General features: G+C 40.9%; 1 protein-coding gene across 8 annotated transcripts in view; it reads right to left on the reverse strand.

Annotated features, from left to right (window-relative positions):
• eps15l1a (epidermal growth factor receptor pathway substrate 15-like 1a) overlaps positions 1-23,185 on the reverse strand; it is a 377,875-nt gene that overhangs the window by 186,408 nt on the left and 168,282 nt on the right. For all 8 annotated transcript variants that reach the window (XM_072593645.1, XM_072593644.1, XM_072593643.1 and 5 more), the window contains 2 exons: positions 13,601-13,673; positions 6,215-6,376 (listed from right to left, as the gene is read on the reverse strand). In XM_072593645.1, coding sequence (XP_072449746.1) covers positions 6,215-6,376; positions 13,601-13,673 — 235 coding nt within the window. The remainder of the gene's footprint in view (positions 1-6,214; positions 6,377-13,600; positions 13,674-23,185) is intronic.

Here is a 23,185-nt window from a genome sequence, read left to right on the forward strand (position 1 = left end):
CTCCTCCACTGCCAGCCCAGACCCTGAAGAACATTTTAGCCATTTGGCCGAGGCTCAGCTTTGTTGTGGCGTTTTGCTATGGGTTGGCAGAGGGTCCCTCTGCTCAGCACATGCCGTGCATGAGACTCTGCAATTGGCTGCACTCAAGTAGTGTTCCCAAGCTCAGTCGAAAAAGTACGAGTGTCCACTTCCCTTACAAGATGCCCTGTAGTTCCCATGTTCTACTTGCCGCATTTTCTAATATTCCTTAACCAGCTCCGTCAACTTTTGGAAGGTTTTAGTGTCTGGTGCCTCTGGGAAAGTTAAGCCCTGTATAAGTGAAAATGATGCAGGTCCATAAGCACAATCAGAAGGATTATTTGTTGCTTTTCATCTGCCTCAATGTCATTTACCCAGAAAAACATTGTATTTTTTCCACATTACAGGCTCAGTCTTTGACAGCAGGGTCAAATGAGTCAAGCTTCCCAAATGAAGGGATGACGCCAGAAATGCTTACCCCAAATCCAAGATGACAGTTACAGGCAAATGTTTTTCAGCTATGTCCTGTTTCTCCTGTCGCCAATGAAATAACTGTACAGGGGCTGGGTCCCATCACCAGGTAGTCCTTTATTTACTAGTACACAGTACACTGCAGCCAGCAAGCTCAGTCAGTCACCCGGACTAAGGAGATTCTAATCTCCTGGTTACATTTATTTTGTTGTCACCATGTCACCTTTTATTTACTAGTGCATAGTACATTGGTTGTGGGCGGCACGGTGGCACAGTGGTTAGCACTGCTGCCTCACAGCGCCAGAGACCTGGGTTCAATTCCCGCCTCAGGCGACTGACTGTGTGGAGTTTGCACATTCTCTCCGTGTCTGCGTGGGTTTCCTCCGGGTGCTCCGGTTTCCTCCCACAGTCCAAAAATGTGCAGGTCAGGTGAATTGGCCATGCTAAATTGCCCGTAGTGTTAGGTAAGGGGTATGGGTGGGTTGCACTTCGGCGGGGCAGTGTGGACTTGTTGGGCCGAAGGGCCTGTAAAGCCAGCTCAGTCACCCGGATTGAGGAAATTCTAATCTCATGGTTATATACTTTTTTTCCTGGTTGTCTCATACACAAATGTCAAGCCCAGGATCTATCCACTGAAATAATGGCTCAATGGCCAGGTCCCTTCACCAAGTCATCCTTCAATTCACCAGCAGGTTCAGAGTCAGTCCTCAGTGAGGAGATTCTAATGTCCTAGTTTTATTTAGTCAGCTTTCCTGAATGGCCCAGGTTAACAACTCCAAGAAGCTCAAAGTCAACGAGGTCCACCTGGTCCCAATCACTCCAGTAAGAATTCTGTTCTGATTTGTTTGGGTCTTCTAAAGGATTTCAGTGTTTTTTTGCCACTTAAACTTTATGGTTAAAAAAATTTCATTAATGTGAAATTCAAGTCAACTAGAGTATAATACCAGAAGTGAGAGGCAGAGATACATATATTAAAAAGTGATTCATCTATGGTGCTAGTCATGGAAATGTTTGTAAGGGGAGAGCCAGGATTGTGTGCTGACAGAGAAATAAATCAATGAAGGATTTTTTTTGATTGGCTGCATGAGCAGAGCAATAGCATTTATGGCAGGCAATTGAAAAAAGTCTTTATTCGATAGATACACTCTGACATGAGCAGTATGGCAGATGGAAATAAGTTGGAATTTTTAAAAATCCAATCAACAAAAATAAAGTCATAAGTTTTCTCACCAGTCATTATTCGAGAGGTAGTATTTCTCTTGCTGCTTTAGGATATGACATCCGAGTTAAAAAACACTGCAAGTCAAGCACGGAGTTTTAAGACATTTTACATGCTAGAAGATCTCCCAGTGTGTTGTTCATTTAAAGTTGGTCATTCACACTTTATTAGTGCACGAACACTACCAAATGTAATGCACAACAGATCATTCTGCTCTCAAAATTAACGCGAGAGTTCAAAAGACACAGAATACACAAAAAAAATCAGTAGGCCATGTGGGCACTCGAACTTGCTCTGATCATGTTGGAAGTTCCACAATGCCAATTTCTTGCCCAATTCCTATATCCCTTGATTTATGTAGTAACCAAAACTCTTGAGTTTAGTCTCAATATACACAGATATTTATAACGATGAAATGGAGGGCAGAATGTCTTTGGATTCTCTCAGCAAAGAAATTCCTTACCTCAGTTCTAAAACACCAATGACTTCTCTTGATACCATTGTCCCTCAATCTACACTCTTCAAGGGAAATAGCTTATCTCCGTGTATCCTGGCAAGTCCTTTTAGAATTTTATATTTCCAATTATACCACATCTGACACTACTGAACTCCAGTGTTTGTTGACCATTCAAACTCAATATCTATTTTAAAAAACAACCCCATCATACCAGGAATCAGTGGTTGCCACTTCCTCTAAAGCAAATAAAGCAAGTATATCCTTTTTTAGATATGGAGACTAAACAATGCACTACACCCCAAGTGTCGTCTCAACCCAACGCTATTGAGATGCAGCAACAATTTCCCATTCCTACCTGCAGCTTCGACTTGCCTTAACAGTCAGGCTGCATTTGATGCCTTAGTAGAGGTACTGATGAGAAAATCATGCACATAACACTAACAGAGACTTGTAGTATTGGGCTGAGCAAGTCTTGCATTGGATTACAGCAGAAATAGGTAACTATATGCAGCTCAAGACAATAGTTATACTACTGTGGGGCTCCCAAAACTGAGAGTTTGGGTACAAGATGACATGTTGGGTCTGTGGATCCCCAAGGCAGTAATAGCTTTTTTCACGTTGATAGGCTGCAAACAAATAGCCTCTGAAAAGGCTGAGGTTTTCTTATTTAACTGCAGTTTAAAGAATTCCCACAAGCTGAACTTTATTTTCCTCCCCAACTAATCAGCAGAAGGCACCACAACCCCCATCATGCTCAGCAGGCAAAGCCAGGCTCACAAAACCCTTCATTTCCCCTCCCCTTTAACAACTCTTGTTCGGCACCCCAAATTGTCAATGCAAAGTCGGACTTTAAAATGGAGTTGCGCTGAAGAAAGTTGAGTATCACGAACTTTTGTGTAGACTGGCTAACTCTCCAAATCCAGTGGATCTCCATGAGAATAATGGACAGGAAGTTGATAAATGAATAAGATGAGAGCCAACAGTCAAAATCAATCACAAAAGGAAATTAGCCATCTGTCTCCAATTGCATATGCTTATTAACAGCTGGGTTTGCTATACTTTTATTTTCCAAGGAAAGCTTATTCCAACTCTTATCCTCCTCATTCCAATGTATTGAATTCAATATATAAAATGTCAAATGGATTACCGTCTGTTAGAACACCCATGACTGACCTCTGGGAATTCAGATCAGATTGGGCTTAATGTTGCAGAGGTGAACAGAAAGCAAATGATTTGAGTTTGGATCTGGTTCAAGTGGGCATGACTACACACCAAATAACTACACGACCATCTGGTGAAATTAACCAATCCCTTACAGTGGACATTGCTTTCTGATAGAAGGCATACACATTCTTATCAGGCTATTTGTGAAGGCAGAAAGTTAGACAAAAATTAGTTTCGCCCTCTGTCTATGTTTGGCACTGTCCCTAAACAGCAACTTTTGAAAATATTCCTTTCCTCAACTCTCACATTCTTCAAACAAAGTTTACAGTTTAAAAAAAGATGAGTAAGAATTCTGTACACCATAACATAACATGTCAGTCCATTCAAATTCAACCAGAAACTTTGATTAAACTCTACCATCTTGCAATAGTTAATATAAAGAGAATGTTCAACACCACAGGGAAAATTCTTCAAACAAGCTGAAATATGTGCACATATTTTTTGGAATCATGTGAAAAAAATGCAATACTCCAAAGGTTTATCTGGGAACACAGCCACAGCACTGAGAGTTAATGGCTGACATTTAGAAAAACATTTGTGTGAGGGAGTGGTCTGCCTCGTGGGGAAAGACAAACTGGCTGACGGCAGGCGCTAAACAGCACTGATGGTGGCCGTGAAGAAATCAGTGGTGACCTGGACCACCCTATCCCGTCCTTCCAGCTCGCACAAGCTGTCTATGAAGCCAGATACCACATGGGAATGATACTTTGAAAGCAAATTACAAACCTGATGATTTATTGGAACATTATTCCTGGCATGCTCAATGATAACATGCAGTTGTATTGAACTAGAAGGAAGGATGCAGGGGCAAGTTGTTTTTTGCACTGTATGGTAATTCTATACAACTGAACAGCTGGTTGGAAGGATTACTTTGCTCTCAAGGGATTCAGACAATAACATAAACTGCACAACTGGACCTTGTGCAGCTCACACAGTCATTGGTACCAGACTCATGATGCAAGCTTTTAAGTCCCAAACAATATTTTTATTTCCATTCTTATTTTTCCATCTCCCATCTCCAAACCATTTGACCTCTGTCAGAATAAAATTCCAGAGTCTTCAAGAGAACCTCATCCAAGTCGTCATTCTTAAACAAGGAACCTGGACAAATGTGATCAATTGCCTAATTGACAGTGATTGGGAAGCACTGGGAATGATTAAATGGAACTTGACAGTGCCCAGATTCACACCCAGTAATAGGCCCCACATATTGATTGGGAGCAGGCCTATTGACTGATTATTCCTGATCAGAAATTAACTGTCCCAGCTGATGTGAATAGAGTCAGCACAGTGTAGGAATTGGGCCTGCAAAGTTCCTCATCCAAACTGGCGACTGTACTGATCACTTTAGCTTTGAACAGACAGCGCCACCTTCAGCCTTATTTCCAATTTTCAGTAGCCATTTATCTAAATTGTTATATTTGCTCAGCCACTCTATATCGTAATCCAAAGATGGGCAGGCTAGGTGGATTAGCCATTAGAAATGCAAGGTTACAGGGATAGGGTGGGGGTAGGGTGAGAAGCTCTGTAGGGGGTTGGTGTGGATTCGATGGACCAAATGGCCTGTTTCCACATTGTATGAATTTTATGCATCAACTAGAGGAAAAGGAGACTTCTTCTTTACTGTTTTTAATACAGCAGCTTTGGATTGTAACAGTTGCCCAATCACTTCGAGTTTAGTTTAAAAACTTTTACAAAGTTTATCATTAACTTTCAGTAACAACAATAATGTGCTTCCTAAAAATAACTGCAAATAGGAAATCATAAAACAAAATAATTGGAACAGGGAAAACCTTGTATTGCAAATTTGATTAAATTCAGAAGAGTGACAGATTCAAGGTTGTAATTCCCACTTGGGGGCCCAGTGACTATAACAAACACTGACCCATTCTGCAAATTCCCAACCACCTAGAATGATGTTTATAAAAATAAATCAACCACTGATTTGCAGCCATAGTATATCCTTGTAGTGGTTCCAACTAAAGCCTATAATTTGATATTCTGCTGAACTATGGGGTGGTTTTGCAGTACATACCAACCCAAGCTGACACATAATCCTCAATTTTTATGTCTCTACCATTTTTGTTTAACTTTCTCAACTCTCTAACAGTTATCTTTTTCCTGTTAATCTGCAAACACTAGTCCTACATGTTCTTCATCTGCTTGCATCTTCACTATGTCAAAGCTAAATTTCATTACATTGCTTTCTCCAGCAATTCATTCTTCCTTTAGTTTCAAAATTCCATCAATTGACATGATTGTAACCATTTCCTAAAAAACTTCACAATGTTTCAAAACCAACATTAGCTTTATATTTATAAGTAAAGATATCTGCAAACATACTGAATAGATGCAAATCCTTATTATCATTACCTGATTATCAAGCATGAGCTGGAGCCCCAGGTTTTGTGATCATCTTTTACTTTCAGATAAACTTGCGTTCTCCCTTCTACAGAATGCTCAAAATTATGATCTGATCATCTGTCCCAGTAGGCCCATAATTAGATTTCAGCTTTTTGCCACTATAGTCCTAGTCTCTTAATATCAGCATCACATTAAAGTAAGTAGAAAAAATAACAAAAACCCTTACAGTTTCCAGACAATGGAGACTTTTAAGCCATCAATACAAATTATTATAATGCATATCCCAAACGACAATTGGTTGAAAGAACCACACATTATAAATATTAAACCATCATTTGTTGTACATTCCATACTGCTTAGAAATTTCAGTTCACAGCATGGTTGTGAAAGAATTGGTAATAAAAGTATCATCCAAATCAAACGCTTACAGTCTCCAGGTTGCAGGTTTCCCTTGTTCTTACCGTCTGGTTCTCCTCCTGACACTTCTGCCGGATGTCACTGAGCATGTCCTCAAGCTTGGCCTTTTGTTGGTCCATTTCATCCAGCCTGTCCTGGGCAGCCTGCTTCTGGGATTCCAGCTCCTGCAGGCTATTGTTCTCTCTGTCCAGATCATTTTGTAGTTCCTGCCAACACACAGAGAATCAACCTTTGGTAATACAATTATCCCCAAAAATAGAGAGAATCTTTGGCAGCACAATTATCTCTAACAATAGAATGCTCAGCCTCACTTAAAAAGACTGCTTTACAAATAAAAAACATAATTTATTTTAACTTCACACAGGAAATTCAGAGTATAGATAGAGCATTGCAAATAAATAAATCACATTCTAATTCCTATCAATTCATGGAATATTCCAGGGGAACACCTCATTGGCCTTATTCAGCTTGTGATTTTAAATGCAAGCTGTGCACATTATAAGAAAGTACACAAAACACTTCATGAACACACTACGTCATTTCTACTTGTGGTCAGAGTTGCCTTATTCCCCATTTCAGAAAGGCTCCAAGTGAAGCTGGTCAAGATTTCCCAGCCTTCTCTCAGCCTGATTCACATTTCATCAAGATACAAAAGATCAGGTTAAGATTTATTTTCTCTCATTCACTCCCCCATCCACCCACCTAATCAACTATCACTATGGTGTAACCACCAATAAAATGATTTGCAGGATATGAGTGAGACTGTTTGGGACAATCTGCACATTTCATACATTGAGCACACAACTGAATGCCATAGCACATCTGGAGCTTCAACCTTCTGTATGCAGACCACCCTCTCTGCTCTTTCCAGATTTATATTAGACTATTATAATTTTTGTAAAAATCCCAGCTTCAGCTAAACTCTGACTAGAAATCAAGCTTAAAACAAAGATGAACTGTTTCTGGCTATATAAATATTGGTCAGGACACCAGGGAACTATCTGCTTTCTTTTTTCACCTTTTAACATCCACCTGAAAGCTCACAAATTAAAAAGGCAAGAACCACATTTCAGGAAAACATGAGCCTGACATAGTCCACATTTGGATTCTGGATTATCTCAGGTTAGTAGATATCCTGCTAAAAGTTTTCTTGTCTGCAAGAGTCCCAGAATTTGTAGACAGCTTGGTCAATAGCACATCTGCATCAGAAACGTGTATGTTCAAGCAGCACTACAAACCTTAGCGTGTAATCTAAACTAAAACTTTAGGACCAAAGGAGAACTAGATGTGTACAGTTTAATTGGCTTAAAAACACCTTGTCATTATTGAGAAAGAGACCTCTGGTGTCCTGACCAACACTTAGAATCCACTGACAGCATTAAAACAAACCAACCGACATATCCATTCATTGCTTATTTATGGGATCTGCATGCAATCTTGCAGAAACATTTGTCAAATATTCTGCACTTACAGAATTAATCTAACGGATATTGCATAGGAATGATGGAACAGATCCAGACCAATCAGTTGAAGTGGTACACATTGATGTTCATGCCTCCTCCCACCTTACTTCAGTCAACCCTATCAGCATTCCAAACCACTGGTTCTTTCCTCCTACTTACCTAGCTTTCCCGAAACGGCCATTTGTCTCAATCACTCTCTGTTATAGTGAATTCTTATTTTACTTGGTCTAAGTGAAGAATTTCATTTTGAAATCTATACTAGTTTTATCAAAGACTATCATATATTTATGGCCACTCAATTTAGATTCCTTTACAAATGGAACCATTCTCCTAAGGACTACCCAATCAAGCCCTTCAAAATATTAAAGGCCATCAACAAATTTAAGCTTAATTTTGTCTAATCGAGAAAAGAATGACAGCAAGTTCAGTATTTACTGACAGGTATAACCTTACAGCTGTAGTACTTTCAAATTCTTTCTGCACCTGTCTGTAATATGGAGACAAGAATTGCAAACAGCATTCCAAAGATAGCCCAAACAAGGTTTTAGGTTATGTTTAAAACGACTTCTGTTTTCCATTTCCTCTAAAAATGAACCTCCCTACTTTGTCTGTCTTTTTTATGACTTTGTTTTTCCCATTGTTATGAACCTGAGGCCTCTTGATCCATTTGTTCCTCTAATTTATGTAAATTCTTGTTTTGCAAGTAGCTGGCTTTTCACTCCTTCTACCTGATTTGCTTACTTTGAGAAGGGTACAATTATTTACTGACAGTCACAAATGAGAAACCTTTTAGTAGATAAAAACTGCATTCAATCTTTGGGATTGAATTCTTACAGGACTTTATCACAGGATTAAAGTGATATTCAGTTCACAAAACTCAGGAACAACCAGTTGGGCAAAGTCGTCAGGGAAGCAAATAATCACAGTTGGATTGGGAAAGGGAAGAGACTGAGAAAATCATTTCTCCTTTGTCCTACCCTTAATCTACCCTCTTTGCCTGACCTGCAGCATTTGTTAAGTATTGTGCATTTATGGAAGTAATCAATTGGATATCACATACAAACTAACAGATTCAGACCAGTCAGTCTCCTGGTTCATGGAACTTCTCACACAATTGCTACAGGTTCAAATGATAAATGAAGAGTTTCAACTAACAAGGGAACAATCTACTAACAATTTGGATGTACCAGGTCATGACAAACTCCAAAATGCTTTGTCCCAAGATTGGAAACTATATTCCACACATATCAGGTACTGGTGATCTGCTCAATGACCTCAACACAACCCCAGAACTTCAAACATTAGAAACTGTTCAAAGTTTGGGAGAACATTTGTAGCTCAGGTGCTCGTTGTTGTGGTTCTGTTCACCGAGCTGGGAAGTTGTGTTGCAAACGTTTCGTCCCCTGTCGAGGTGACATCCTCAGTGCTTGGGAGCCTCCTGTGAAGCGCTTCTGTGATGTTTCCTCCGGCATTTATAGTGGCTTGTCTCGGCCGCTTCCGGTTGTCAGTTGCAGCTGTCTGCTGCAGGGGCCGGTATATTGGGTCCAAGTCGATGTGTTTGTTGATAGAATCTGTGGATGAGTACCATGCCTCTAGAGGGAATTTCCTCTAGAGGCATGGCACTCATCCACAGATTCTATCAACAAACACATCGACCTGGACCCAATATACCGCCCACTGCAGCGGACAGCTGCAACTGACAACCGGAAGCGGCAGATTCAAACCACTATAAATGCCGGAGGAAACATCACAGAAGCGCTTTACAGGAGGCTCCCAAGCACTGAGGATGTCACCTCGACAGGGGACGAAACGTTTGCAAGACAAGTTCCCAGCTTGACGAACAGAACCACAACAATTAGAAACTGTAGCATACTGAGACAGATCATCCAGGACAGGTGTCTGGAGGATATTAATCCATTTCCGAAAGCTAGTGCTTCCAAATAAACCTGTTGGATGATAACCTGGTGTTGTGTGATTTTTAACTTTGTACACAGCAGTCCAACACTGGCACCTCCAAATCCACCTCCACCTCTCAAATTTGATTGGGATCCAGCAGACAATTCAGTTGCTGCCTCAGCAGCCATCCCACCACGTGGAGGCTGCCAACCTCTAATCCCAGAATCGAGGCATGCCTTCCTAAATGGAAGAAGATCCAGGGTAATAATAAATAGGGAAACAGAAAATGATTGAAATCACATCCTGCTAGCAGGACTCAATCCCACAAGGGCATTAAAAAAACAGTACTGATGAAGATACAGCCAAACCTAAAATATTTAGATCGTGGATTTATGCATGGGAAGTCATGTCTGACAAATCTTTTTGGGTTTTTCGAAGAGGTAACCAAAAGGATTGATGGGGGTAGGGCAGTGGATGTTGTCTATCTGGACTTTAGTAAGGCCTTTGACACCTTCCCACTTGGCAGCCTAGTCATGAAGGTTAGGTTGCAATAGGATCCAGGGAAAGTTAGCTAATTGGATTCAAAATTGGCTCAATGGTAGGAAGTAGAGGATGATGGCTGAAGGTTGTTTCTTCAGACTGGAGGTCTGTGACAAGTGGTATGCCACTGGAGTGGATGCTGGGACCTATGTTATTTGTTATTTACATAAATGTTCTGGATGTGAATGTACAAGGTGTGATTGGTAAGTTTACAGATGATACAAAATTAGGAGGCACCATTTATAGTGAGGAAGGTTGTCAAAAACTACAGAGGGATTTTGATCAGATGGGGAAGTGGGTTGAAGATTGGCAAATGCAATTTAATACAGGTAAGTGTGAGGTGTTTTAACTTTGTAAAGTTAAACCAAAGTAGGACTTATACAGTAAATGATAAGGTCCTGAGGATTGTTGTGGAACAGAGGGACCTAGGAGCACAAGTATATGGTTCTTTGAAAGCAGCATCACAGGACAGGATGGTGAAGAAGGCATTTAGCATGCTGGCCTTCATCGGTTGAGTCACTGAGTATAGGAGTCGGGACATTATGTTACAGTTGTATAAGTTGTTGGTGAGGTCACATTTGAAGTAATGTAAAAGTTCTGGTCACTCTGCTGTAGGAAAGACGTAGTTCAACTGGAAACAGTGCAAAGTAGATTTACAAGGATGTTGCCAGGAATAGGCCTGAGTAATAGGGAGAGGTTGGCCAGGATAAGACTTTATTTCTTGGATTATAGGAGATTGAAGGGTGACCTTATTGAGGTGTATAAAATCATGAGGGGCATAAATAGGATGAAAGCATATAGTCTTTTTCATGGTAGAATTGAAAATTGGAGGACATAGGTTTAAGGTGAGAGGGGAAAGATTTAAGAAAGACCTGAGGGGAAACCTCTTCATGCAGAGAATGGTGCATATATGGAATGGGTTGCCAGAGAAAGTGGTTGAGGCCAGTACGATAACAACATTTAAAAAACATTTGGATACATACATAGATGGCAAGGGTTTAGAGGGATATGGACCAAATGCGGGCAATTGGAACTAGCTGAGTGGGCACCATGGTCACCAAAGCACTTGTTTCCATGCTGTATTAATCTATGACTCTATATCGTCTATATAAAACCATTTTCAAAATAAAGACACAAGTCCCCTGATGCACTAATGTACACGTTTATATTTTTTTCTTTTGAAATTTATATACATGGTACTCAGTCATCCTACAACTTGGCTGTCTTCTTGTATTTGATCACAATTATCTTTACCATTATGCATATACTCAGTTTTGTATTTTCAATTCCCAGCTCCAAAGAGCTTATCTAAACTATGAACCACAGTCCCAATATGAATCCTTACTTCAGACTATGAAAGTTTGAGGATGTGAAAATAATGATATAAATTTAATGATCTTCTTTATACCAATAAGACAGAATCCAAACCTGAAAAATGTGAAGATTTTGATTTCATTCACTTTTACCCCTGTAAAGTGAAGCTCCCAACTGTGTGAATTTTGAATCAAAATGTCCAGAGTTTTAATTGAAATGTCTACAAATTCTTGACTACCCAGGTCATCTCCTTTAATAGGTAGCAGTCAATAGAAAAGTTTTATTCATTTGAACATATGTGCTAAATAAGGTTGGCAAGTTGCAGTGACAGATAACCATGCTGAAATATCATGTCAAAATAATAACAAGCAATCTGACTCTAAAAAAGGGCTGCTCGAGTACCAAATATTCCAGGATACACAAGCTGTTTAGCAAAGAAAACAGGAAGGGTGGCAACAGCGATTAAGGAGTGTACTGGTGCATTAGAGGGAGAGAGGATGAATGTAAGTCAGTCCTGGAGAGGTTAAGTTCTGAATCTATTCGGTGCTATGAGGTCATTTTATATTTAATACTGCTTGGACGACTGAAGTTTTGAAGAAAATTGATTTATTTCAATCTTTGTGGAAATACCTTTAAAAGAGGTCATTGGAAATCTTTGGGAGATCTAGCTCTGGCAATGAGGTAGGTCAAGTGAATTAAATATCAATCACATCTAATGGAGTACTGTATTGAGGAGACAGTGATCCCAGTACCATAGGTTCCTGATTCTGACCTTTTGCTTAGTCCACACATTCTTCTTAGCATCCACAGTTCAATATTATCCTGTTGCTTGTTCCTACTGCTAAAGATTCTGCACATGGCCAGTCTCACAACTGTCTTGGAGATTCTTCTTTTCAGTTTCAACAATATGCTTCTATTCTATAACTCTTCATTGCACTTCTCCCAATACTCTAACCAGAACTAATCTGTGACTCCCTTGTAGGTCTTCACTACACTCTGGGTGATGAATTTCAAAGATTAACAACCCTCAGAGAAAAAAAATCCTTCCTGACATATAGCAGCTAAAATTTAATGCAGGGTAAGTGTAAAGTGATTAATTGTTGTTGGAAAAACAAGGAGATAAAATAATGGACATAATTTTAAAAGAGATAGAGGATCAGAGGAACATGGGATAGATGTATACAAATAACTGAAAGTAGCAGGACAAGTTAAGAAAGTGCTGAATAAGATGTACAGAATCCTGAGCTTTACAAACAGACAGTACAGAATTGAAGAGTTGTCATGATTATATTGAATAGTATTTTCAAAATTTAGTAAGATAGCATAGTTGTAGATTTACAACTCAAGTGCAGGTGGGGAGCATAGATTGTGATAACGGAGGTAAAAGTCAGTAACAGAGAAGGTTTGGAGGCTAAACGTAAGATGGTCACAACCTAAACAAGATTACAAGGGTCTTGCATAAGAGTATTCCCCTCGGATATGATAGCAATATTCCAGTCTTGGATAAGCTTGACTTGAATTAAATATCAAACAAATCCTTAGAATATTAAAGGGGGTCAAAGTTTTGCCAGTGCATGCTAATTTTCTGGTTGATTTTTATTCCTCCCAGTTCAGATAATTCATGTGGTGTATTGCCCATGAAAGGTAGCCACACTCAATCTCACTCAGTGGCCCACGGCTAATAGGTGGAGATGGGGAGGCAATGCCCTAGTGGTAGTATCATTGGACTGTTAATCTAGAGACCCAGATAACGTTCTGGGGACCTGGGTTCAAATCTCACCAAGGCAGAAGGTGGAATTTGAATTCAATTTTTTTAAAAACCTGGAATTAGGAATCTAGTGATGACTCCGAATCCATTGTCGACTGTCAGAAAAACCCATCTGGTTCACTGATATCCCTTAGAGAAAGAAATTGCCATCCTTACCTAGTCTGGTCAACATGTGACTCTAGACCCACAGCAATGTGGTTGATTCTTAACTACCCTCTAGGCAATTAGGGATAGGTGATAAATGCTTCCTAGTCAGCAATGCCCTCATCCCATAAATGACTTACAAAAAACAAAGACAATGTCTAGCCACTATTCATCAGGTGCCATTGGTGATTTGGCTGGGACGTAGATGTCATTGTTTTAAGTCGAGTTTAGCCCACACAATGTCTATGATCACAAATACACCAACAGAGTGAATGCATTAAATTTTATGCAGGCAACATACATACCTGGACTTCATTTGTTTTCTGTCGGATGGCCTCTTCTTTCTCTCGGATGTCCTGTTCCAGTACATATTTCTCTCTGTAACAAAGATACCATCAAGCATTCTGTATACATTTGAGAAAACGAAACTTGTTTCTCTATTGTGTATTCTTTTTAAACAAGATATACAGGCTAATTAGAGATAAGGAAGACTCAATAACTCAAAAACAAATATTTCAGAAATTCAGGTTGTGAAAACTGAGATCAGTTAATCTACTAATTGCCGAAATGACATCAGATACTAACTAGAAAAGCATCCACAATCCTTCAGAAAAATAACATGATTTGGCAAAGCCAAAGAGTTTTGAAAATTAATTCCTATTTAATAAATCTATTAAGACGTTTTTGAGTTTGTAACTAGCAAAGTAACTAAGGAGGACACAATGGTTATAGTAAATTAGAATTTCAGAAGGCATTCAAAAAAATGTCACAGAAGTTGTTGTTAAAAAGATAAGGGATTGGGGTAATATGCATGAATGGAGGATTGGTTAAAATACAGAGAATAGAGTAGAAATAAATACATTATTTTTGAGATGCAATTCAACAAAGTCAATTTTTAGAAATGATCATGAGAGCAACTTCCACAAATTTTCTGATGATACAAAGCTAAGTGGGAAACTAAGCTGCGAGAAGATAAAGGTTGCAAAGGGGAATAGACTGGTTAGGTTATTGACCAAGAAGATAGAGCATAATGCGGGAAGGTATGAAATTATTTGCAAGGTTTTTTTTAAAAAGGTGAGAAGCTAATAAGGATGAGATCTGAAAATTCTTTAACAGAATTCTTGTAAGTAACAGAAAGTTAATATACCGGCACAGCAATTAGGAATGTTGGTCAATCAGGCTACAACTGGTAAGTTACTTTTACTGAAAAGGATTGAAGTAAAACAGGAAGCAAGTTTTGCCACAATTTCTTAGGCTTTTGGTGACGCAAAGTGCTGCACACAGCTTTGCCTTGCCTGCAAAAGGATGTACTCGCTTTAGAATGCAGTAACATTTCTGGGAAAAGGTGACTGTCATTTAATAACAGATTGAATAGACAAGGCCTATATTCCTTAGAATTTAAAAGAATCAGAGGTGGGATCACTGAAACATAAAAGTATCAACTGGCTTAACAAGGTAGATGCTGAATAAAGAGTCTAAAACTTGAGGGTTGTTGTATCAGAGTAAGGAGTTTGCCAATGGTAGAGACAAGTACAATTACAACATTTAAAAGACATTTGGACAGGTACATGAACAGGAAAGGTTTAGAGGATTATAGGCCAAATGCAGGCACATGGGACCAGTTCAGTTTAGCACACCTGGTCGGCATGGACAAGTTGGATTAAAGGGTCTGTTTCTATACAGTGACTCTAGAACTTTATGAGGAGAATGTCTTCACTCAGGGTGCTGTGAATGTTTAGAATTCTCTACACAGAGAGCTATGCATTCTTCATTGTTGAATAGATGAGGTCAAAAGATATTTGGGCACCAATGTAATAAAGGATATGGTATGAAAAGTGTTGATGAAATGCAGAGTTGATGCAATTCACACTGAACATTTTAAATAGGTGAAGTAAGTTTAGTCTAGATCTTTTGAATAGTGAGGTGGCTTAGGGAGTCATAGCTTTTGCTCCTGCTCCTATTTAATGTATTTCAAGAAAAGGAATGGGCCAGCCTGACCCAATCTAGCCAACATAAAATCCTAGTTTCACAGTATTTGTTAATGCTGAATGGTTTTGCACAACAAGGAACGGCTTTTCAAATGTCATTCATATCCAAAGAATATATCACTCATGGAAAAATTTAGTGACTGGTGATTCTACCACACAGAAACATTGCACATTTAACAGTGCTAGCAATATTCATAAAAATATTCTACACAAATATTTGAAAATGAATGAAGTAATCATAATTCCTATCACAAAACATCTATTATTAAGCATTTTAATATATTAACATGGCCTACATTTAAAAAAAACTGCGGCAACTGTATATCTTCAACTGGTGAAACTACCCTTAAATATCCATGACATGGCAATGGGTATATGTGGTGCTGTGCTGTTCTGTTCTGGCACAGGGTTGACAGTGAGATAATACTCCAACAGGAAACTGGAACAGAGTCAATCCCATTGAGTTAGGTCACCAATGACAGAAAAGTCCTCAACTACTACAAACGAACCAATTTGACACAGAGAAGATCTGGAGGGATAGCCCAGTCACTGGGGCTGAGATTTTTACCACCCACCTGTGGATGGCTCTACAGATCAATGTCTCAATTCAGTATGCCTGATGAAGAATTAGCAACAGGTTTACAGGTGCATATGGTAGTAAGTTGCAGTTTTAATTAAACTCCTGCAGCACTCCAAAATTACATCTTTGAACCTAGTTAAGTTAGGCAAACATGAATAAGCCTGGATGTACGTGTGTAGGTGGGTGTGGATCTGAACCACACCCAATCTAGTCACCATAGGAGCTTCATGTTTGACATTTACCCACTCCCTTTCAACAGTGCACCCCAGAATACAATTGGGCATGCTCGCATTAGCATTTCAAAACAGAATGCAACAAAAAAACATGTTTGTTTCCAGACTGCAAACATGGCAACCTACTGTGGGTCATGTGGTTCACACCACACTGAAACACAAGAACAGCTCAGTCACTTGTGGTTTCTGTGGTTCTCAAGCTCACAGAACTAGTTTACAAGAAACTTTATATGAACTATATATAACTACCAATCACCAGAATCCAGTCATGGTATGTTAAAATTAAAAACATTTCTAAACTGAAATGAACACTTGTTGGCTATAGTTCCACCAGTCAGGGTCAGCTCAAAATTTTCAGAGTGTCTAAGAGATATAGGGCATGCAGCTAAGGATACGGTCTGGCTGCCTCAGTATTAAGCTGTAAGTGTTGGCCGGAACTATCCACCTCCTTCTGACCAGTCCTTCAGTAACGTGAAGATTGCCTAGTGCTGTGGGTGGCAATGTTGAGAACAGATTAGCGTACTTAGGAGCTGACTGCCCCAATAGTTCCTTCAAACCCAACTTCACATTAATGCTAGGGACTTGCAGACTTGCATCTATTTCACTCCAAGCAGCAAGAAGATAGCCTTTCATACTGTAGTACAAACTCAACAAACTCACAAGGAACACATATATTCCAGCACATAATGCATGAGTACATACAGAGTAGCAAAAAAAATCTTTAAGCCTCATGACACCCAATTCTGATCTCCCATATTCATCCCCACTAGTTTGTAACTCCAGTGATTATCATATTTGCTGGTGCAAAATTAGCCATTGACCAGGACACGATCTAGTATTCCCACTCAAATAAGTGGAACTGCACAATGCCCTCAATGGATGTATCTGCAAAAATTCCTTCATGGTGTGTACACGCTAATGGCAAGGTCAGAATTAGTTGCCTAGTCCTAACATGCCTTTGAGGGCAGTTAGGAGACAATGACATTTGCTGTGCGTCTGGAGTCACATGCAGGCCACAGCAGGCAGGGATCACAGACTTCCGTTTGCAAAGGAAATTACATACTTTCCAGGCTGTACCAACAACGTCAAGTCAAGAGTGGTTTTATTTGTCAACTCTACCATTTACAACTGATACAGTAAAAGTGAGATAGCGTTCCTCCAGTACCAAGGTGCTACATGGACAGCACAAATTACACAATCACACGCAAGACAGCACAGTAATTCCTGACACCTCAAGACAACAGGCACAGTGGTGTATAAATTACAGTGTAATAAAAAAATACAATTTATAAAACATTAATAAAGTAACGTGGTGAGCACTCAGAATTTTTAATGCAGGCGTCATGATTCCACTATTACATTGCCTGCTGCCACAAAATTCAAACTTTCATACACAAAGAATGACCATTTGATTAATATAGCAAAATCCACGAAAATGAAAAATAAGCACTTGTAGCAAAGAAAATGGAGAGCGTGGGAGAAGATGAGTGAAACACTTGATCTCACCTGCACTCTGACCAAGAACCTCTGATTTTGAGTTAGATTTTAAACAAGTCAAGGTCACTGAGTGGTAATGTGCTTTTCTTCTGCACAGACTAAATATTTCAGTATAGTGCTATCACTTGTTACAATTTTCACTGATCTAATTTTCAAGTTTTCGACAAACTACAATCACACCCTCTTCTGAATAATGTAAACACTACAGCTTTCCCACTTCCTGATTGGATCATACTGGTAAACACAATATTATCTTCAAAACTGAATAATTATTGGTATTCATGAGTAATAACCAGTCTAAATTAAAACAATAAACAAAATCTCTGATACGCTGCATTCCTTAATATTTTCTTTCATGTACAACATGCAAAAATCACATGCAAACAAAACTAAGTGTTTACTTTAGGTAAACAATACTGTATGCATCAAGCTCCCGATGATGATTTTGCAAACTTTATGGTTGCATTCATTTTCCAGTTTGAATATTTGTTTTGCCTAGCTTTAACTCAAAAAAAATCAGGTGCATAAACTACATGCCTTTATGGATAATCTTGAAAACAAAACAAGTTATTATTAATCTTAAAACCTTAGGCTTTACCTATAAATTGATTAAAAGGAGATTGGTTGCACTTTAGCAAAATATTTTGAATGGAATAAAACAAGTTAATACTAACCTTCACAGAGGAATGGTGTTAAAAGGAGTTCAATGGCATCATTAGCTGCATATCAAAACATTGGTATTTCAAAACATCAAAGCATTTAAAGAAAGAGGTGATGAAAGACATTTTCAGATCGGGAAAAGGAACAAGTGGATAGATTGTACATAAACAGAAGATGCATTTTCTCCATAGTATCAGGACTGTTCAGATTAGATTAGATTAGATTATTTACAGTGTGGAAACAGGCCCTTCGGCCCAACAAGTCCACACCAACCCACCGAAGCGCAACCCACCCAGATCCATTCCCCTACATTTATCCCTTCACCTAACACTATAGGCAATTTAGCATGGCCAATTCACCTAACCTGCACATTTTTGGAATGTGGGAGGAAACCGGAACAACCAGAGGAAACCCACGCAGACACGGGGAGAATGTGCAAACTCCACACAGTCAGTCGCCTGAGGCAGGAATTGAACCCGGGTCTCTGGCGCTGTGAGGCAGCAGTGCCACCGTGCCACCCACTATATCACAATGATCTTGGTCCTTTACATACCAATACATTATCATTAATTAATGAACATCATAAGAATAAAGAAGTCCAAAGATGTGCAGGTCAGGCGACTTGACCTTGCTAAATTGCCCATAGCATTCAGGGATGTGTAGATTGGGTGCATTAGTTGGGGTAAATTTAGAGTGAAGGGGAATGGGTTTGGGTGAGATACTCTTGTAGATTCTATGTCTTAATATATTAGAATAACGTGTTTGGTGCAGGGGACACTATTTCAAGAGGAATAACTTTCGTCTCTTGATATTATTTGGGTTTCAATAATGGTCATCTCTCTTTCTTGAAGTAGAAAATGTTTGACTTGCTGTGCCTTTCCAATATTTTTGATTTTAAACCTTTTATGGAATGGATACACGTGCAATATGTATTCCAATCCACCACTTTTGCATTATTGATCCATAAGTAAACTCTCGTCTACCTTATTTACTCCTATTAACATTTCACATAAACTGAATGCTATCTCCCAAACACCAATCAAAGTTTGTCCTGAATTTACACAGTGCACCAATGTTACTCTGAAGACTACAAAATAAATCAGGTTCATCACATCAGGTTAGAACAACTTGAAGATGCTTCAGACATTCAATTAGTGAAAAGAGATAAGTTCAAAAAGAGAATAATACATAAATTTGAAAGGAATTATAATATCCAAATAGATGAAAATACATCGGTACTTGTGCTGCACTGGGGAAAACGATTCTATTTCCTAATGCTGCCTCTCACTATGTCAGAAAGGAAAACCTGGCAATAGTGGGCATTAAGACATAATTGGTGTCACAACCTTAAGAACGATTGCCAAAAATCAAAGTTTCCATTTCTCGACACATGATCAATGAAGAAAAAGGGAAGTACTCAGCATGTGTTAGGAAGGAAGGGTACATGCAAGCATACAAAACAGCAGCAGAATTGGGCTATTTGATCTGATATATTTATCGCCATGCATATCTTGTTATAAAAATACAGCAAAAAGCATTGTATAGCATCGCCAATCTCTGGTGCCATTTTAAAACACAGAAAAAACATTGAATATAAAAGCAGAAAAATGAAGAAATAAAGAAAACATGTCCAACTTTACATTCCTTCATGTAAAGTGCTCCATCATGGGCCATGGGCCTGGTGGCTAGGCACGGGTGCCCTACACAGCGCCACTACCAATGGAATGAAAGTTGCCACTCTTCAGCAGCATCTCATCTCCACCAGCACCCTCACACCATGTGCCTTTGTTGGACCTTGCCAATGCAGAGCCACTAATGCTGCCCAGTATAGCCTAAACCTGACTCCACCACCACCATGAGTCTGTTTTGCGCCCACCTCGCTAATGTAGCCACTTCTGATGCCACCTGGTCTTATACTGGCACAAACTCGCCTCCTTCACCACCCCCTTGAATCTGTGCTGGATGAAGATGTCACCAGGAATCCAGCCTCACCTCCATCACAGCTGCTGAGTCAACACTGCAGAAGCTGCCACGAGTCTGTGCTGCTGTGCCTACTCGAGTCTGCACGACTACGCCCACTCACCGCCAATGCCATCGCCACAACTGAGCTCTTCAGCAAGAGATTAATAAAATAAGAGAGAAGAAAACAGGAAGAGAAGAAGGAAAAAAGAAATGAAACGAAAACAAAAGCAGATGGAGTGGACAAGCTCCAGGCTCAGACGCCCTATTCCACCACCATCTTACCGGCAGCTATTTGGCCCTTGGAACCTGTGCAAACTCCACATAGACAGTCGCCCGAGGCTGACCTGTTCATGTTCAAATTCCACATTCTCATGCACCCAGATAATCTGTGACATTGCTGCCTGACTTCCTGACTATCCACGTATGCCTTAAAGTATTCAGACAAAATTTCAGAATACTCAAATGCTTGCTTGTTTTTAGTGAATTATTTCAACAGAATTCATCATATATCAAAGACCATGGGACAGCCCCAAGATATCATAGAATGTTTTATAAATGAAAGACTTTTTAAGATTAGATTCCCTACAGTGTGGAAACAAGCCCTTCGGCCCAACAAGTCCACACCGACCCTTCGAAGAGTAGCCCACCCAGACCCATTTCCCTCTGACTAATGCACCTAACACTATGGGCAATTTAGCACGGCCAATTCACCTGACCTGCACATCTTTGGGCTGTGGGAAGAAACAAGAGCACCCAGAGGAAACCCACGCAGACACGGGGAGAATATGCAAACTCCACACAGTCAGTCGCCCAAGGCTGGAATCGAACATGGGACCCTGGTGCTGTGAGGCAGCAGTGCTAACCACTGAGCCACCATGCACCCACTTATTATTTATGTTAAAATCCTGAGGAATGTTTCTACATTATCTCCCCAAACCCTAAAAATAAACAGTTGAGCAGGACAATTCAATGGCTCTTGACAAAGATGCCACAGACTGAATGTCCTCTCAGAATGTGCCAACCATTTGAATTTATTACAAGATGCAATTCTGAGGAAACACTGAACTTTTCTTGCTATCACATGAAGGGGCTCTGAAATTTCAGATTTCTTTATGACACAGAATAACAAAATTAATATTGATAGCCTGAGCATCCAGAGTTGAAAAGTGTGGTGCTGGAAAAGCGCAGCAGGCCAGGCAGCATCCGAGGAGCAGGAGAATCGACGTTTTGGGCATAAGCCCTTCTTCAGGAGTGAGGCTGATGTGCCAAGTGGGCTGAGATAAAAGGTGCAGGGGGGTATTTGGGGGAGGGGCGCTGGGAATACGATAGGTGGAAGGAGGTGAGGTTGAGGGTGATAACCCGGAGAGGGGGTGGGGGCAGAGAGGTTGGGAAGAAGATTGCAGGTCAAGAGGGCGGTGCTGAATCCAGGGGTTGGGACTGAGATAAGGTGGGGGGAGGAGAAATGAGGAAGCTGGAGAAATCTACATTCATCCCGTGTGGTTGGAGGGTTCCTAGGCAGAAGATGAGGCGCTCTTCCTCCAGGCGTTGTGTGGCCAGAGTCTGGCGATGGAGGAGGCCAAGGACCTGCATGTCCTTGGCGGAGTGCGAGGGAGAGTTAGTGTTCAGCCATGGGGCAGTTGGGTTGGTTGGTGCGGGTGTCCCAGAGGTGTTCCTTGAAACATTCCGCAAGTAGGCGGCCTGTCTCCCCAATGTAGAGGAGACCACATCAGGTGCTGCAGATACAGCAAATGGTGTGTGTGGAGGTGCAGGTGAATGTGCGACGGATATGGAAGGATCCCTTGGGGCCTTGGAGGGAGGTGAGGGGGAGGTGTGGGCACAAGTTTTGCATTTCTTGCGGTTGCAGGGGAAGGTGCCAGGAGTGGAGGTTGAGTTGGTGGGGGGTGTGGACTGAGAGGGAGTCGTGGAGGGAGTGGTCTCTCCGGAACGCTGATAGGGGATGGGGAGGGAACTATATCCCTGGTGGTGGGGTCTGTTTGGAGATGGCGGAAATGACGGAGGATGATACGATGTATCCGGAGGTTGATGGGGTGGAAGAGGAGGACCCGGGGGGATCTGTCCTCGTGGCGATTGGAGGGGCGGGATTCAAGGACAGAGGTGCGGGAAGTGGAGGAGATGCGGGAGAGCATTGTCGACCACGTCTGAGGGGAAATTGCGGTCTTTGAAGAAGGAGGCCATCTGGGTTGTTCAATATTGGAATTGGTCCTCCTGGGAGCAGATGCAGCGGAGGCGAAGGAATTGGGAATATGCGATGGCGTTTTTACAGAGGGCAGGGTGGGAGGAGGTGTAATCTAGGTAGGTGTGGGAGTCGGTCGGTTTGTAGTAAATGTCTGTGTTGAGTCGGTCGCCCGAGATAGAAATGGAGAGGTCGAAGAAGGGGAGGGAGGAGTCGGAGACAGTCCAGGTGAATTTGAGGTCGAGGTGGAAGGTGTTAGTAAAGTGGATGAATTGTTCAACCTCCTCGTGGGAGCACGAGATAGCACCAATACAATCATCGATGTAGCGAATGAAAAGATGGGGGATGGTGCCAGTGTAGCTGCGGAAGATGGACTGTTCCACATATCCGACGAAGAGGCAGGCATAGCTGGGGCCCATGCAGGTGCCCATGGCTATTCCTTTGGTTTGAAGGAAGTTGTTAAGAGTGAGGACCAGTTCAGTCAGTCGAAGGAGGGTGTCAGTGGAAGGGTACTGGTTGGGGCGGCAGGAGAGGAAGAAGCGGAGGGCTTGGAGATCTTCGTGATGGCGGATGGAAGTGTATAGGGACTGGATGTCCATCGTGAAGATAAGGCGTTGGGGCCAGGGAAGCGAAAATCACGGAGGAGGTGGAGGGCGTGGGTGGTGTCCCGAACGGAGGTGGGGAATTCTTGGACCAAGGGGGACAGGACAGTGTCGAGGTATGCAGAGATGAGTTCGGTGGGGCAGGAGCAGGCTGAGACAATGGGTCAGCCGGGG

Source organism: Chiloscyllium punctatum, chromosome 24 (genome assembly GCF_047496795.1).
Source record: "Chiloscyllium punctatum isolate Juve2018m chromosome 24, sChiPun1.3, whole genome shotgun sequence".
NCBI classification, from domain to species: domain Eukaryota; kingdom Metazoa; phylum Chordata; class Chondrichthyes; order Orectolobiformes; family Hemiscylliidae; genus Chiloscyllium; species Chiloscyllium punctatum.